We start from the raw sequence: 16,807 nt of genomic DNA on the forward strand, positions 1-16,807 counted from the left end.
GAATCTAAAAGAAACAGTGCATTGTTGTTTTTATCGTTGGGCTCTGTGGCACAAAGAGGGTTTTGTCTTTTAAATAGATTTTCTGACAATAAGAAGAGTTACAAACCAGCCTGCACATTAAAGACAGTTGCCACTTTAGTTCATTTGTATGATTACATGCTGTCGTTTTTTAGCTCCTGTACACTGGAACGTTTTCCCCGTCTCATCTTCCACATTAAAACTACCTGCATTGACCGGTGTTTTCATCATTTTCGTATTGCATTTAATTTAATTCTCTACATCTGACCGTTTCCTAAAATGATTTGCTTTTAATCCAAGTTGACTAAGACCACAGGCATGCATGTAAAAAAAAACGTCACGCCTTCACACCTATCAAAATAAACAGTCTGTCGTCCAATCGGATTGATTCAAACTGAAAATGCATCACATTAAAGCAAGAAAGAAGAAGCAGTAAAGAGGACACAAATCCAGAGAGAGGTGAGACGTCACTGGAGGACGAGAACAACGAGACACCAGAGGATGGGGGGGGGGGGGGGGACCCAAGGTCACCAGGAGATGATCGGACCGACATGCATGAATACACAAGACCAGCGGGGCAGAGGTCAGCCGATCAGAACCCCAGCTGCAGAACAGCTGCAAAGGGAGTGATGGAGTGATTCTCTTTTTTTGGAATTCATCCCTCTGTTTGGACTCGCTTGACTGCGACGCGTCAAAAGCGTGAAACTGGTCAGGAGCCACGCGACGAAAACATTTTAATGCCACGTAACCTTCCACCGGGGCCCGGGGTCGCGTGACGCCGATAATAATGCAGGATTGTGACGATAAAGTCTTTAAGAAGGACCCCTGGTGCCGGGCATGTGATGAACAATGAAAACCCTCATCCAAAACGTATGAACACACCCAGCGGATACTCGACCAGTGGAAACCAGTGTGTGTGTGTGTGTGTGTGACGAACCAGTGGTCGCCACTATGGTAAGTAGCCACAAGGCAACGGGCTGAACCAGTGCTTTGCTCGATTGGGAGCAACACATCGTCTCCTCCCCCTCCCCCCCAACTGCAACGAACAATACCAATGAGGCCCGTTTTGGGATATTTAACTGGTTCTGACTACCTGAACCAACATCTAACTCTGCTGTAAACACATTGAAATCTTTCTACCTGTTGTGATGTGGTTTCATACAGCATTCAAAAGGATTATTGAGGGTAAAGTAAACACCCGAGTATTGTGCTTTGTGGGAATAAACTGGTTTACGCACAGATTGTACCTATGGCATTGTGGAGTTGGCTTTACGGCAGCATTTAGATCGGGCTCTGTACAAACTGACCCAGATCTCTCTTTGCTTCCTTTGTCTTCCCAATCCATCCAGTATTAGGATCGCTAAAACCATCGCACCAACGCTCGCTCCATGTGAGACTCGAGCAGCGCTGGTTCCGCTTCTCCAGGCCCTCAGACATCAGACATCTCAGACGGCGACCCCCCCCACCCCCCAAATCCCTACCACCGCCACACTGTGGCCCAAACCCCGAAGCCACCGAGCCCCCCTCCATCGCCGAACCTTCGTCCGAATAAAACACGGCCTGGTCAGCACACGGCTCAGGTTCATCCAGAGGTTAACTCCGTCTTAGAGGAACGCCGGTAGATACGGCCGCCTAATCCTCTTTAACGCGAAAGGTACTCGGGACTGTTATCGGGCCCCTTTGTCGCCTTCCTCCTCGTACTGTGATGTTGAAGATGTGCCAGAAGGAGTCTCTGTTGGGGGAGGTGGGGGGGGGGGGGGTTGAATATGGTCCATGACTTTTTCCTGGATGTCATCCCGCAGGCATTCAAATCACATTTGACAAGAATAAAAAAAAATATTTAAAAAAACACAGCGTCTGTGTCCTTTTAGGAATCAGATCGGATTTAGTCACAAAAAGCACAACAACTGCTCTGGAAGCGGGATCCACAAAACACACATATGTTCGTATATATGGAGGCCACAGTTTGCAAATTCCATGAGCAGCGAAAATAATTTGTTACTTCAATTTGATTCTATTGTCTCCACGTTTTGATCAATTAAGGGGGGGGGGGGCGCAAATTAAATGATGAGATAATTGTGCCGGGTGACACATTCCACAGTGGGCACCTGCTTAATGAGACACTTGTGGAAAGAGAATCTTCAAATCAGCTTCACGTTTACCTGGGACGAGTTATCAGGACACACCAACAATAATCGCCTTGCACTGGATTATTGCGGGTAAAAGGCAATTAGCCGCGGCACCGAGAGCCAGTTGGATTACATGGCGGGCAAAGTGCTGACTGAGGGGATGCCGCTGGCTTTGGGGTCGGTGGGTCGGAAGGTCGAACAACACCGGTGGATGTGTACCGGCCCGCCTTACGAGCTCTTCATCAACAGGTTGCTAAAGCCCTTAGAGACACGCGTGTGGCGAATAAGAGCCGGTTGATAACATGTATCTAATCAAGTGGTTGGATGATGAGCAGAATCCTCCTGATCATCGGCGGATCGGAGGATTCTGCTCCGGCCTCGGGTCACCGCGCAGGGAGCGGGGGGGGGGGGGGGGGGGGGGGGGGGGAGAGTTGGTTCCTCTACACAACCAAACATCTCAACTGAAAGCACAGAGCAGCGAGTGTGTCTTGTCTGTGTGTGTCCGTCTGTCCGTCCCTTTTTTTTCTCTCCCCCCGATCTCTTCCTCCAGTCCGAGTGTCTTGGGGACAATCCTCGCCCTGTTGCCCGCCTCCTCTCTGCCACCACATCTGCACAGCTGTGTGCGCCTGCTGGGCCCGCGTCCTCCGCGCCGCAGACGAGTGGCCAGACGCGGCCTGTCTGGGCCGTCGGCGCGCACAACGGGGACATTCAGTGCAACGGCGGACACGCAACACCAGATTCACTACAATACGGAGTCAATTTTAAAGACCAGAGGCCACTCCCGTGTCCATTTAGCAGTGAAATAATCCTTAATTCAAATGATGCTTCTAGTTGTAGAAAACCACGAGATAAAGCAGCAGACAGACGATGAGAGCGACAAACACCTGTTCCACAAGCACACCAACTGAGGATGGGGGTTTTCAGCAGCTACATAAGTAGAAGTCTCTGGCGAAGTGGCTAATTGTGGTGTTGTGCGTTTCCTTTGAACAACGTCAACAGCTGTCCTGCATCGATTCAATTGTGTTGCAATTTTTTTGAAAGCTAAATAATTCATGCAAATCATTTGTGACACTTTGGAACACAGATTCCCTGTTCCTGTTCTGGGCTGTAAGCCACTTTAACGCAGAGCTACATCCAATCAATGTGCTCCACCAAATGTGTGGAGAAAAAAAAAAAGGACAAAACAATGCAAACATTTGCTCACATCTCTGCATTGTTCACCCAGCTTTACATTACAGATTAACCAAGATCCCACCACAGTGCTCTCTCCCGTTTGCTGCTATTTAACAAAGCCGGGAGACCCTTAAACCCATAGCTCCTCCATGGAAGGGCTGCGCACAACGATACACAAACACAAAGGCCGTGTGCACGACAACTCACGAGGGCCGAGGAAGAGCTTAAAGTGACCACACAGCAACCTCCTGAAGTCACACTGTCAAACCTGTCGGAGCAGGCAGGACAAGTCCGGGAATGTGTGGAGGCTTTTGTCTTTTCCGTGGGAACGAGAAGAAAAAAAAGAAGCAGTTTTACTCTTTGTTGAGATGGTGGATTTTTCACTATAAGCAGCAGAAAGTTCCTGAAAAATGTTTATTTAATTCCTCAGAGAGACATCTCAAGAGCCTCACAGGAAATATAAGATGAAGAGGTTGTATAGATGCTGTCCATAGAGGTTATGTAGTTAGTCTCCAGCATAATTTACCTAATGGCATTAATGCAGCCACATGCAGGAAACACACCTTCACAATAAGAGCATCCCTCAACCATCGGTATGATCGGTGTCCATCAATGAGCAAACTGATCGTGAAGGTATCCCAAGTGAGGGCTGTTCTGTCCCCCCCCTGCTGTGTTTCCCTGTAGCGGGGAGCCACCTGCCGGGATGAAGGGAGCTGGTGACGGGTCGCTTTGTAACGCGTTACCGAGGTGACTCCTGGTCACACGGAGGAGATCGAGCGCCATCCCTCTTCTGCAGGTGGAGCTATTTTGAAATAAATACTCTGCCCGGGTTTCTTTTCTTTTTGTTACCAGACCTGCAATACTTCCGATATATACATATATATATGTGTGTATTTTTTCGCTCTTATAATTGAACGCTTGGTCACGAGAAAAAGGGTTTGGAGAAGAAATAGTGCGCAATGGTCAGTGTGTCAGAACACGCACATCCGTTAGACTTTGTCCGCTCCAAGACATACAAACACCTTTAAAGTTAACGAAAAAAAATCATGGTGAGGTTCTTGGTGAGGTAAAGACATCTAACTGTTTCCAAATATCATTTATTAATCTTACGTTGTCATTTAAAAAAAAAGAACCCACTGTTAAAGTGGAGGTGTGGATTGGCTCCCCATCTGTATTCAGCGTGCTGAACAGTGTGTTTGAAAACCTGACCAAACTTACTGGAGTTACACTACCAAAACCCCCAAACACTGTTAAAAATCACTTTCAATACGATCCAATCTTCATTTTACTGTAATAATTATATTTGTCACGGATAAAGAGACCGGTCGCGTTCAACGAAGTTCATTAAAAAACGGTGTCATAATGCAAAATTAATCATGTTTTAAGTGCTAATGTTTCTAAAACCAAATCAGGCAACTCGTTTGATTGGAAATTAAAGAAATGTTTTTGTTCTAATTTTTTTTGGGGGGGGGATAAAATCTTCCACTCCACGATGGAGGAAAGAGTTGTGCAAGTTTGGCAAAAAATGTAATCATATTATTGTCATTATTATAAGTCTATTTGGTGAATGCAATAATTTTTACAACGTTAACAACGGTAAAAAAAATCCTCCGTCAGCATGCATCCACGTTCATGTTTCGATTGCAATTCCTCAATAAACGAGATGCAACTTGTGGATCTTTGTATCTAACTAATCTCATGTTTTTAACAGTTTTTCCGGTTTCAAAGGAACCGTCATTCGTTAAAGAAAACTCTAATGAAAGGCCCATATGGAAATATTTTCAGAAATATTACAAAAACTAAAGGGCTTAAAAAACACTAATGTTTTTATTGTAGGCTACAGCCTAAAGATAGTGGGAGGGATGGGGGGGGCACTTAGAAGCTGTTTTCTAAAATAGCTGCTTTAATGGCCTATAAATCAAATTACTTTCTGCCAAACCCGTGAAAACCTTGAGTTGCGAACTAAAAAGCACAAGCAAACGCTGTAAGAAACCTGAAAACAACTCACTTTAAAAGGCACCCATTTGACTCCGAGAGAGCTCAAGCGTTTCCTTTGGTGATTTTTGCGTGATTAGCCTTGAATGTTGCATTTGCTTAAAAATATGCAAACCCCCACAAACAGAAAGAAGATGGTAGGAATAAAGGAGACTGACGCCGAATAAAAGCATTTCAATCACGCGTAAAAGCCGCTTCAACAGCACATTAAGAATTAATAAAATGCAGTGCGGTGCACGCCATTATACTGCGGACACTTTCAGTATTTACATTTTGTCCTCACTTGAAGGTCAGGCCGTTTCCTCTCAGCCAATCCGCTGCGGCCCCGCGTCTCCTCGGCGGCAGCAGCAGGAAGCGGAGGCCTCCCCATTGACACCCCTGGTGTCGGCACTAATGAGGGACACAGTGGCCGCTCTGTGTTCCCCCGAAAAACACACGCATGCGCGTGTGTGCGAGCGCATGCACGGACAACTTTGTGTTTGAGTTGGTATTACGGCTCTTTTTCTTTGTGATTTATGTCTGCAAAGCGCGCACGGCCTCCCAACCTCACACACACGTTTTCTCCAAAAAGCAATCACAGCGCGTTGACAAAGATCCATCTCTATTGGTTGCAGGTGTTGTCACATGTTAAGCGTCGTTTAGCAAGAGATTTCATTTGTTTGGGCTTTTCTTCCGGCTTCTTTGCTATCGGCGTACATTTCGTAAAAATAGGAACAGAAATTGACCATTAAGCACCTAGTGCGCAGTCACATACGCGCCATATTGTATGCACTTTGCCATGTTTTATAGTTTCATGTAAATAAGGACACCATGTAACATGTCTTATAGCTGCAAGACCCATAACGGCTTCAATGGGCATTTGCACGGCGACTTGTTATCTGCTAATATCATATAACGTTAATACAAAATTCCATGTAGTACACGCACTTTAATTCGTATTTTAATGTATGCTCCTCCTGTAAAGAAAATCCTCCAAAAGGGCAGAAGAGCTTAAATTCATTGCAAATCTTTTTTTTAATTGAAAACCTTTTCCGCCTGCCTGCGGCCCCGGATGTGCTCGTTCCACAAGTCAGCTGAGCTGTGCTGTGGGCGGGGCAACGTTTCCACTCCTCCGCTCTGATTGGCCGAGGAGCCAATCGAAGGCCCCAAACACACCTGTCACCCAATCGCAACTACTGAAAGCTTTGAAAGCTTTTTTTTTCCTTCATCAAGGGTTCGAGACGTCTGAGTTCAACCCGCTCCTCGCCGAGGGACTCACCTGCGTCTCGGAGAGGTTCAGCTGCCTCGCGAGCTCGGTGCGCTCGCGGCCCACCACGTACTGGCACCGCTGGAACTCCAGCTCGAGGCGGTACAGCTGCTCGGCGGTGAAGGAGGTCCGCGTGCGCTTGGGCCGGTCCAGGTCGAGGCCCTTCGGCAGCACGATCTCCCGGATGGTGCCTTTGGCGTCTGTTTTCGGAATAAAACGGAAAAGAAAGTCAACATCAGCGTGTGTGTGTGTGTGTACTGCGGAGGGATTTGGGCCTTGTGTTCAAAGACCCTTTAGTCATTATGCAGCATATGTTCACAGATGTGGTGGAAAGAAAGTGAAACGCAAACTGCATGTTCCACATTAGGTAAATGTTGTGGAATATTTGGGGAACGAATCGAACCCGCGCTGCCTGCGTGAGGTTACTCGCAGTGTCGGTCTGCACGTGATCGTAAATGCGGGACCACGTCATTTATTGCGCACTCGAACGTGAACATATCTCGCGTTTTCATTGGGCATTACTGGGAAGCCATTGAAACAGAGAAACTGCAACTGGGGGGCTTTATTTATGAATCAGGAATAGTTTTAAGAAAAGAACGGAAGGGGATGAAAAGCGAGGCTACACACAAGGACGAGGCTGCTCGATGTTGCCTCGTTTCTCTGCATCGGAGTGACCAAGGCACTGAATATCTGTCCCGGGGCCACTAAGTGTTTTCCAATGAGTGCTGCTGCACTGAAGGTGGCATGGATTTACTTCCCTGCTTGACAAATAATTTAGAGCCAATCAAAAGCTTCACTCTCAGCTGTTCCCAAAAGTTTTAGGCCTGTGCGTCAGTAAAGCCACAACAACCCGGTGTTTGGTGCATTTGGAGACCAACTATCATTAATCGGGGTACTTTATCTAATAGGCTTGTCCGGCTTATTGGTGTTTTTAATATTCGGATTTTATTTGTAACAAATTGTTTGTTGGGCAATAACTATTATTTTTAAAGTTGTTTTCTTGTGTGATCTTATTCAATATTTATTTCCAAAAGTAATGTGTAATTTCCGAATTTATCATTAAAAGAAAAAGTACAAAAGCAACCACTATTTACATGGGTTTAGGTCCATTAAACTATTATTATTAATAATAATAATATTATCCTGGCTAGATCAGAGTCATTACACCCCACCCTGAATACTAAGGCCCTCAGGTTATTGTCTACTGTTAATAAAGAAAGATTCTGAAGGAATTAAACAAATGCTGGAGTATTAAATAAGTAATTTGAATTGGTTTTACTATTTTTGGGGATACCGGGTAGTCTGTGTCCTTATTTATCACATCGAATGGACGACAAGCCGTTCTCTTTGTCCAGGGTTTTGTGGTCATAAAATATGGAATTCAATAAAATATGAAGAGCCCTGAATTAAACATGAAACCAAACGGATTGAACCAAACAGCCCTGGTGTTCCAATGGGAAGGCTACCGGCTACACAATCAAACTTACATTTTATATTTCAACATCATTTATTTTTTGCAAAGGAAAGGAAACCTGGACGTGTATTTACCCCTTTTAAATTGTTGAGTGAGAACCTTTATTATAACTATTTTAAGGAAAACAAATCAGTGCGTGAAATGAAAACAGTTTTTGCTCCATCATGAGAATCAGCCGAGTTAATGAAACCTGTCTGTGCTGGAGATTTCAATCACAGCTGTGGACGGCTGCTCCCCCCGTGTTTAGTTTGGTCTAAAGGCCCATAAGCTACATAGCGTCACGTGCTCATGAGAGGCCATCTTTACGCATAATGCCTTTGCGTAATGTCCCACAAAAGAGGCCAAAAAAAAACCCCCTTCAAAATCCTGAGAAATACATTTACGGATCGTCTTGACGAGCTCCGCGAGCAGAACAGAGAGCTCGAATGGACGGGTTTGCAGAACCGAGGAGGGGACCAGCGTCCGTACAGACACGCTGACCTCTCGGTGACCCCGGCCACTCTGCGGAAAAAAAACACACGCACACACGCACACACACACCCAGGCTCGGCTTTAAAAACAAATCCTGACCACTGCTACAGGGAGCAACATGCTCAATGCTCAATATCTCCCACCGGAACCAACACACACCACTGAACCCTCCCTCTGATCCGGGGGACACCATGAACCAGCCAACACCTGCCTGCCAGACCCGGAGGAAACCATGTGGTCAGGGGCTTTATTAAAAAAAAGCTCTATCGCCGCTGTATCTATAGATGAAAGTACAAAAGCACGCACAAGAAAAAAAACTAGAGAATGTCGGGACTATTCCAGAAGCTGTGAGCGACGCTGCCGCAGGACACCGCCCGGCTAAACGTTGAATACAAATAAATAAAACCAGGCCATATTTATCATGTCCTCCGCAGACAGCTACACAACGAATATATGGAAACGATTGCACAAAATGATCCTCGTTTTTTTTCTTCTATTTTTACTTGACTGTGTTCGGAGTGAGAGGGAACACGCCGTTCTTGGAAATCATAATATGACAAAAACGGATACTTCATGTGAACTTCAGTGATTCAAAATATGCCTCTCGTGATAATATATTTTGATTCCTTCCCCCCCCCCCCCCCCCCGATCTAACGGAGTATTTCTGTTTACGCGCTGAAATAAAAATTACAAACACCTTAAATGGAAATAACTTTAATAATCCACCGGTCTAGTCAGATTTATAGATGTTTTCCTCATGCATTGGGCACATTAAGCTTCACGTGACACACATTTACCGTGATGTTTATTTTTCCATAATTAGATATGCAAGCTAATGTTCGAGGCTATTTAGACATAAAACTATAGTTCCAACATTTACTATAATTATATAGCTTTTGCTTTAAAAAATAAAGAAATGATAAAACATTTTCCAACTTCATGTAAAAGTTGTGTTGTGACTGCAGTAATTTTAATTCATTTTAGAGTTAGCAAGAAACTGTAATTTAGAGGCTACAGGCCTCCAGCGGGAGGGCGTGGACACATATTTAATTAAATATTATTCTGATGGTCATTACCGTAACGTTGGCACACAAAGCTTCTGACAAGTAACCTCACACACACACACACACACACACACACACACACACACACACACACACACACACACACACACACACACACACACACACACACACACACACACACACACACACACACACACCTTTATAGCGGCTATCAATGAAGGACATAATGATGTTTTAATGTGTTTTTTATCTTTCCATCTACTTCTTTGTTGATTAAACAAGATCATCCAATAAAACGAGTTGTCCTTTTATGTTTTCTGCTTTCAGATCTTGTTCAATATAATTAACCACTATATTTTAGAGCAAAATATAACCGCAGGTTTATTAAATCACCAATTCAGTATTTTGCCTGTTAATCTGTCGAGTTGTCGAGATTTGTCCAAGCGAACAAAGAAGTTGTTCACATTTGATACAGACCGTGCCAAACATTTTCATCAAATGCCATAATAATAATTTTTAGAATATGATCAATTCTGAATGAATATACGACGTTGCAATCATTCACGTATCACGGGAGTGCGAGCAGCCTTTTGTTATTGTTCCGTGGGTAGCGTGGATTGTCCACCCTGCACCCGAGGCGCTGTACTGCACAGCATCATTTAAAGTGTTTAACACCTTCCTGCTTAATGCACGAATATCATCTTCCGATAGTTCAGGATGTGTTAAAGCGCCGTTGTAAACATTTAAATTGGAGCAGAACCAAACAAATCCACACTCAAGTGCCTTGTGTTATTTCACGGTAATTACCTTTTGGTTTTGGACTGAATCAGGGACACTCACACATATTCCACAGAATAAATCGACGCTGGTGTCGGTTTTCGTCCACTCACCTCTCACTAGTATCCTCCGGCAGTAGTCCGGGTCCACTCCCAAAAGTTTGTCGTGTCCGTCTTCGCTGGACGACGTCGGGGTGGACGCCGATGTCCCCGGGGTGTCGGTGGTGCTCTGAGCAGGGGACCGGCTCCCTATCTCGGCGCGGCACTTTGTCTCCATCCGGTCCGGACACAGCGGGTTGGGTCCACAGCGGTGGTTCCCATCGCCCATAGTCGTGGCCTGATCGAACATCTACAAGTAGTCGAAGTTGCACTCTTTAAGACGATCCCTCCCTTCCACCCTTCCTTCCTTCCTTCCTTCCTTCCTCCTGTCGCTGCTGCTCACCCTCGCCTTTCTATGTTCGTCTCCTCTTTGCAAGTGTTCTCCGGAGACGTGGAAAGCATGTCCTTCTGTCCCGACACCCCCCCCCCCCCCAAAAAAAACGTAAAGTAGATCCAGTTACATAGGAACCCTTTGGTCCTGCATCGGAACCGAGGTGCGCTTCAGGTGTCGCGGCATGACGCACGGCGCGCAGTCCAAACTGAGTTATGGAGGGTTGGTGGTGGATCGAGGGTGGGTGGTGGTGGTGGTTGGGGGGGGGGACTCAGATGGGGAAGGAGGAAGAAACCTCGGGACCCAGCTCTAACTACACTGGCCAGGAAGCGAGGGGGTCAATGCATGGTGCAGCTTGTACGGTACGAGGGAGAGGGGTGTGTGTGTGTGTGTGGGGGGGGGGGGGCACCAGATCTGTGGAGGAGCGGGGAGGTGCCACAGATACGCGCACGTAATACAAGTGAGAGGTGGCGCGCCAGAAAAAAAGAGGAGGTGGAAGGAGCAACAAAGCACAAACGGCGGCGGTCAGAGTTCAGCGGGCACGAGCCGCGACAGAAAAGTTTCCCCCGGTGTGTCCGGAGCGCGCCGCCTGTTACTTCACCCCCGGTCTCACCGGCTGCATCTGCGGGTCCGTGGCTGCATGCCGTCGGCGGTGAGGGTGGCCACGTAACAGGAGGGAGGGGTGCAGCGGAGGGGGGGGGGTCGGGACGGTGGTCGTCTGCTTTTGAGAGAAGCCCACAAGACAAGATGTCTGTGTTGGAACCCCTTCGGGAGGTCGACTGTCGGGGGAAAAAATGGGAAACGGTCACATTTGCGTGAAGAAAAAAATAAAAATAACCCCAAATAAAGTCTGGATCGCGTGTTTTATAATTTGTTTTGAAGCTGAAACACCACGTCTTTAAAAAATAAATAAAAGATAGTCACTCCTTAGCCGACACGACGGGAGCGGAGACGACGGTTGTGAGGGGGAACATTTGTGGCGACACGGTACACTTTACGGAGGCTGGAACCACACACGTCACTTCCTGCACACGCAGGGCTCGTCGCTGATTGGTCCGCCCCGGCCGGTGCACGTTTTCGACGGGGGGGGGGGGGGGGGGGGGAGTGAGCGGCACCGCGGACATGAGACGATGGCTGCGAGCGCTATTTTCTGCCCGGTCAAACGAGATTAACGCAGCGCTGCGCTGACCTCCCCGCGGACTCGAAACTTCCAGATATAACGGGATAGTTTTATTTCAAACAAGCGAAAAACCCCTCCAGAACTCAAGGAGAAACGCCTTTTCTTTACATTTGATTTATTGCCTTTTAGATTGCTCTCACTCATGGGACTTAAATTCCCAATATGAGATTAAAAAAATGACCTTTTTAGCAGATATCGGATGTCATGTCTGATGTGAAACAGAGCCTGCAGTCACATGTAAAGCTCGTGTCGGTTTCTTCACATTTCCCAAACGCACGCGCCACTGAGCTATTAGTTACTTGTTAGCGTCGTTCTGGCAAAAAAAAGAACAACGCAACCGACATTTCCGGGGTTGCACGTCTAATCCTGTTAAGATGAGAACACGATTCTGGAGAAAATGTTCAAATTCAAGATCTGCAATACGAAATATTCCCAACTCTTACCCCAAAGGCAACATGGGCCCTCATCTACTCCTGTTGGTCACATCCTGTCATGTTTTTTTTTGGGGGGGGGGGACACACAACAGAAGTAACGCGTATACATTCGCATCTGTTTCGATGCAAAAACACCGAAACTAAAGCCTGAAAACCGAGACATTCTGGACTAGAGTGAAACATTCAACAGGTGTCTCTGTTATTTTGTCCACCTTTCTCACCACTCTGGAATGACTCAAGTCTTGTTTACATGAAATGCCGACAGCACCTTGAACTATACTCTGTTAACACACAATATGTTCCAAGCACCAGATGATGAAGTGAAACAAGGAAAATAGCAGAGGGCGGTTTCTATTTGTTTGATTAAAAAAAAAAAAAAAAAAACTCATTAACAATCATTTACTGAAATTTACTGTAAACATGTGGAGCCATCTTCCCCAAACACTGGCACGTTTTGGGGGGTGTCGATTGGTGCAGTCTGTTGTGATTGAGATGATGTTTTCAAAATAAACTATAGAGGAATGGCTGAAAAACGGCCTGGAATTTCCTCTTTAAGGTGAAAAATCTGTAAAGAAAAAAAGAAAAAGAAACGCTGCAGAGAAGTTTGAAGGGATTATATAATTATAGTTTTGCTGTGTGTGTTTTTTCCTTATTTTTCTTATCCAAGGCCGTAATTACTGCACACAAGCTATGGGTCGTTACTCCTTTCAGCTGGCCTAATCTCACAGAGGATGAATAGAAACTGTCAATCAGACGCTGCACTCAGCAGCGAGACAAGAGGGGACTGATTGCTGCTGTGCTGCGACACACACACACACACACACACACGCACACACACGCACACGCACACACGCACGCACGTTTTCCTCCGTCTTCTCTGTCTCTTCACCAGCTATGCCTTCACTGATGCACAACTAACACCCACCAAAAAGCTTTTTTTAATTTTTTTTTACCACGTTTAACTTTCCTGAAGACTGCTCATATTTTGACTTCAGTCCTAAAACGAATTAGCCAACTTTATATGTGTCATTCTGTGGTTATTGAATTGAAGGAATTACGTATGTGCTTTTGCTGCAAAATATGCCAGGACGCATGCATGCTGCACATACATATCAAGTTTAAAACAGGTAGTTTGATGTTTGAACGAATAAGTTTACGTGTTAACCGATATTCTGCATGTTTTTACTTGCACACATATCGATTACTCATCGGTTGATCAGTTAAAATGAGCTTTGTCAACGGACATTTACATGCGGATGCATCACCAGTCCTTCATATGAGTGTTTTATACTTTATTTAGTTGAGAGCCAGCCCTTCATATCATTGTGTTCCAGCCTGTATTTTAGGAAAGAAAACAAACTTTGACTTTTTCCGAATTCTCTTTTAATTCACTTCCCATGTCAGGATGTTTAATTACTTCAACAGTAGAATTGATTAATAGCCAACCTTCCCGACCGACATGTTATGGCCGATATCTCAGCCTCAAGTAGATGTATTAATAATTAAATTAAGGTTCCAAGTAATGATGCAAATGCACTTTCGGCTTGAAACCACAGCAATCAGGGGAATAAACTCGACCCTTCGTATATGTTTGTTCTCCTCATCAAATCAGAACTCATTACTTTAAAAGTCAACCGTATTTTTATTCTCATAATATTTCCTTCCCACTCAAAATCCCAATTACACTATGCATAATGCAGCGGATAATGGACAGAGTAAGAAAAAAGAAAAACCCGGATCTGCATGTATTTGGCTGCAGGATAAAAGGAAAGGAAAACAGCGCCTATACAGCCTCATGACCCGCTTCCCCGTGTGCGGCTGGATTGCGGCCTTGCGGAGATGGATCTGATCAATCAGATCAATCAACAGAGATTACTGTAATCCCGGAGGTCAGAGGGAGGGCAGCGGGCCACTCAGAGTTCACACATGCCACACAAGCTCCAGACAAATCTGGGCAAGAATGGCAAACATTTGGCCGCACACAGGAGTCCGCGGAAGTGTGAATTGATGGAAAGGTTCATTTTGGACGATTTGTGAGGACCAGGTGCAGCGTTCAAGCAGAGAATTATTTTATGTTTTTTCATATCAGTCTTCTGACATGCTACTATAAGGAGCACAATGTGTCCCACACAGTGGGAAATGCTATGGATTCGGTATAAAAGATGTATAATGGCTGCTTAATGTCGACGCAGACTCGCACAGTTGGTGTTTTTTTTTTTTTGCTGGTGGTGGAGACTTGCAGAGAAAAAGACAGGATTCCTGTGCAGTTATTGAGCTTTGTTGAAATATAACCTTGGAAAGAGGAGGGAATGAAAAATGCGCATAAGCGCAATGGACAAAGAGCTTTACGCACCATTACGCGAGATCCCACACTAACAGACACCCGGAATCCTCTTCAAGTCAAGTAGAATCCAGCTTTTTAATTTTTTATTCATGTTTGTTCCCCTCACAGAGGGTCATAAACTTTATACAGCGTTGGTTTTTCAATATGTTTCCATGTAGTCTACGTGTACAGAACTGGAAAAAAAACGCTGCACACAACAGGCACGACGTCTGTGCTTCATAAAGTACACAGTGCAATATGAACAACACAAATGTTTGTTTAACGGCTAAAAACACAACCATTGTGTAGAACTATATAGTTCATTTGAACGAAATCCATGGCGTTTTATGAACATATGAATTATTATTGGTAGGAGAATAATTAAGTGCTACAAAATGCATGGACTTGTTTATGGAATGTACAAATATGGGAGTGTAATAAAAAGGCCTTTTAAGTCTATTAGTTTGAAGTTTTTTCCCCCCGACTGTCAAGTGTATTGTTGCACCACGACGTCACGCAACAAAAAGCTGACAAAATGAAAAGGTGTATATTACTACATCAAAAAAACAAAGTCTAGATTAAGATGTGTAATTAGGGCTCTTATTTCTCTTATGATATATAAAGTTATGCAACACAAACCTATTTGGCTCATGCGTTGCGTCGAAGGGATGAACTGAAAATAGAAGTTTAGAATGAAAAATTGTAAACAAGGGTTTAAAAGGGACATTTCTCTCTCTTTTAGACATCAGTTCAGCCTTTATGACCAACACGCACCAACCGGCACGTGAATTATTTAGAGGCTGCAACGAGCTCATCGTTCAGACACGTTTCACCTGCACCGCCACCTAGAAACAAACAAGTGTTTGAATGAATACACTGCAAACACATTAAATACCTATTCTTTTATCAGTAAAACGATTAAATAATATCACTAACGGTGAGGGGAAGACAATAATTCTGAATGTGAAACTGCGTCTTCACTGGATTAATTGACTAAGTAAACATCTACATATGAGCAATAACCTTTGAAAACGTTTCCGCTGCTGTGTGAGGAGACTTTTGGTGTGTGTGGTGCAGCAGGAGCATCATCCGAACAGAACTCCAACGACCTATGGGATGCATTTCCTTCATTTTCAAACGGAAGAAGTCGTTTAGTGTTGTTTAATTTGTGGACTTTATTGTTTAAGGTTTATTGAGTTGTTAGAACTGGGCCACAGAGAAGTCCTCGCGGTATTTATGCAGAGTTCTGACGACGTCTTCAATTCAAGCTTTGAAGGAATTCTTCAGGGCGAAACTCACCCCCTTTTCCCCCCCAAATATTAAATATTCATAATAATCTTGATAATATGAACTAAAAAAGGCAGCAGGTCATGAAGCAGCTAAAGTAAAATAAACGTCTTTCTTACTTATCTGATCATGTACAACCTTATTCAACTGTTATTGTAACGGTGTATTGTTTTGTTGGTGGCTGTGTTATTTACTGGTTATGAATTTGTTCTTTTGTATTAAAAGAATCGGGGCTCTCAGGTGATTCGATACGTTTGCGTATTATCATGAAAACCTCGTGAATTCTGAAATGCATTTGGTAAGAATTCATGTGAAATTAGAATGCAATAATTAGCTCCTTTATTTATGCAACACACCTATATGCTGATGATTTAATCACTAAGATTAAAAAAGTTTTTTAAAAAAAACTGTTTACCAGCAAATCGGTCTACAAAATAAAAAACAAAGGAATCCACACCGGAGGTAACTGAAAGCACAGAAAACACATCTTATCAAAAGGTATGAGAGAACCATCTGAATTAGAAGGATTTGCAATTTTACTTTGAACAGAATTTCTAACTTATAGATTTGAAAAGAGGAACACAAGCTAAAAGTGACGTATTTGGGATATCTCACTTCATGACGGCAGTACAATTTCTATTGAGTCCTAAAACTAAACGCTGGATAATTCTCACAGCTCTGCGGCGGATTGAGGCTCTTTTGACATTTTATTCACAAAGCAGCACAAACGATTTCCAAAAAGCTAAAACTAGGAGGTTTTGCTCTTTCCACGCCGCATTCCACCCAATTTAGACGCACAATAATAATAATAACTTTTACCTTAATGGAGTAACACGAAGATGCGTT

At 44.4% G+C, this 16,807-nt stretch overlaps 1 protein-coding gene across 1 annotated transcript; it reads right to left on the reverse strand.

The window, feature by feature from the left end:
• Positions 1-6,513: 6,513 nt before the first annotated feature.
• On the reverse strand, positions 6,514-10,833 carry vax2 (ventral anterior homeobox 2). Its single transcript, XM_062561115.1, has 2 exons — positions 10,422-10,833; positions 6,514-6,761 (listed from the first exon to the last, which is right to left on the reverse strand). Exons 1-2 carry the CDS (start codon positions 10,654-10,656, stop codon positions 6,523-6,525), a joined length of 474 nt encoding a protein of 157 aa, XP_062417099.1. The 5' UTR covers positions 10,657-10,833; the 3' UTR covers positions 6,514-6,522.
• Positions 10,834-16,807: the final 5,974 nt, after the last annotated feature.

Source organism: Pungitius pungitius, chromosome 1, assembly GCF_949316345.1.
Source record: "Pungitius pungitius chromosome 1, fPunPun2.1, whole genome shotgun sequence".
NCBI lineage: Eukaryota > Metazoa > Chordata > Actinopteri > Perciformes > Gasterosteidae > Pungitius > Pungitius pungitius.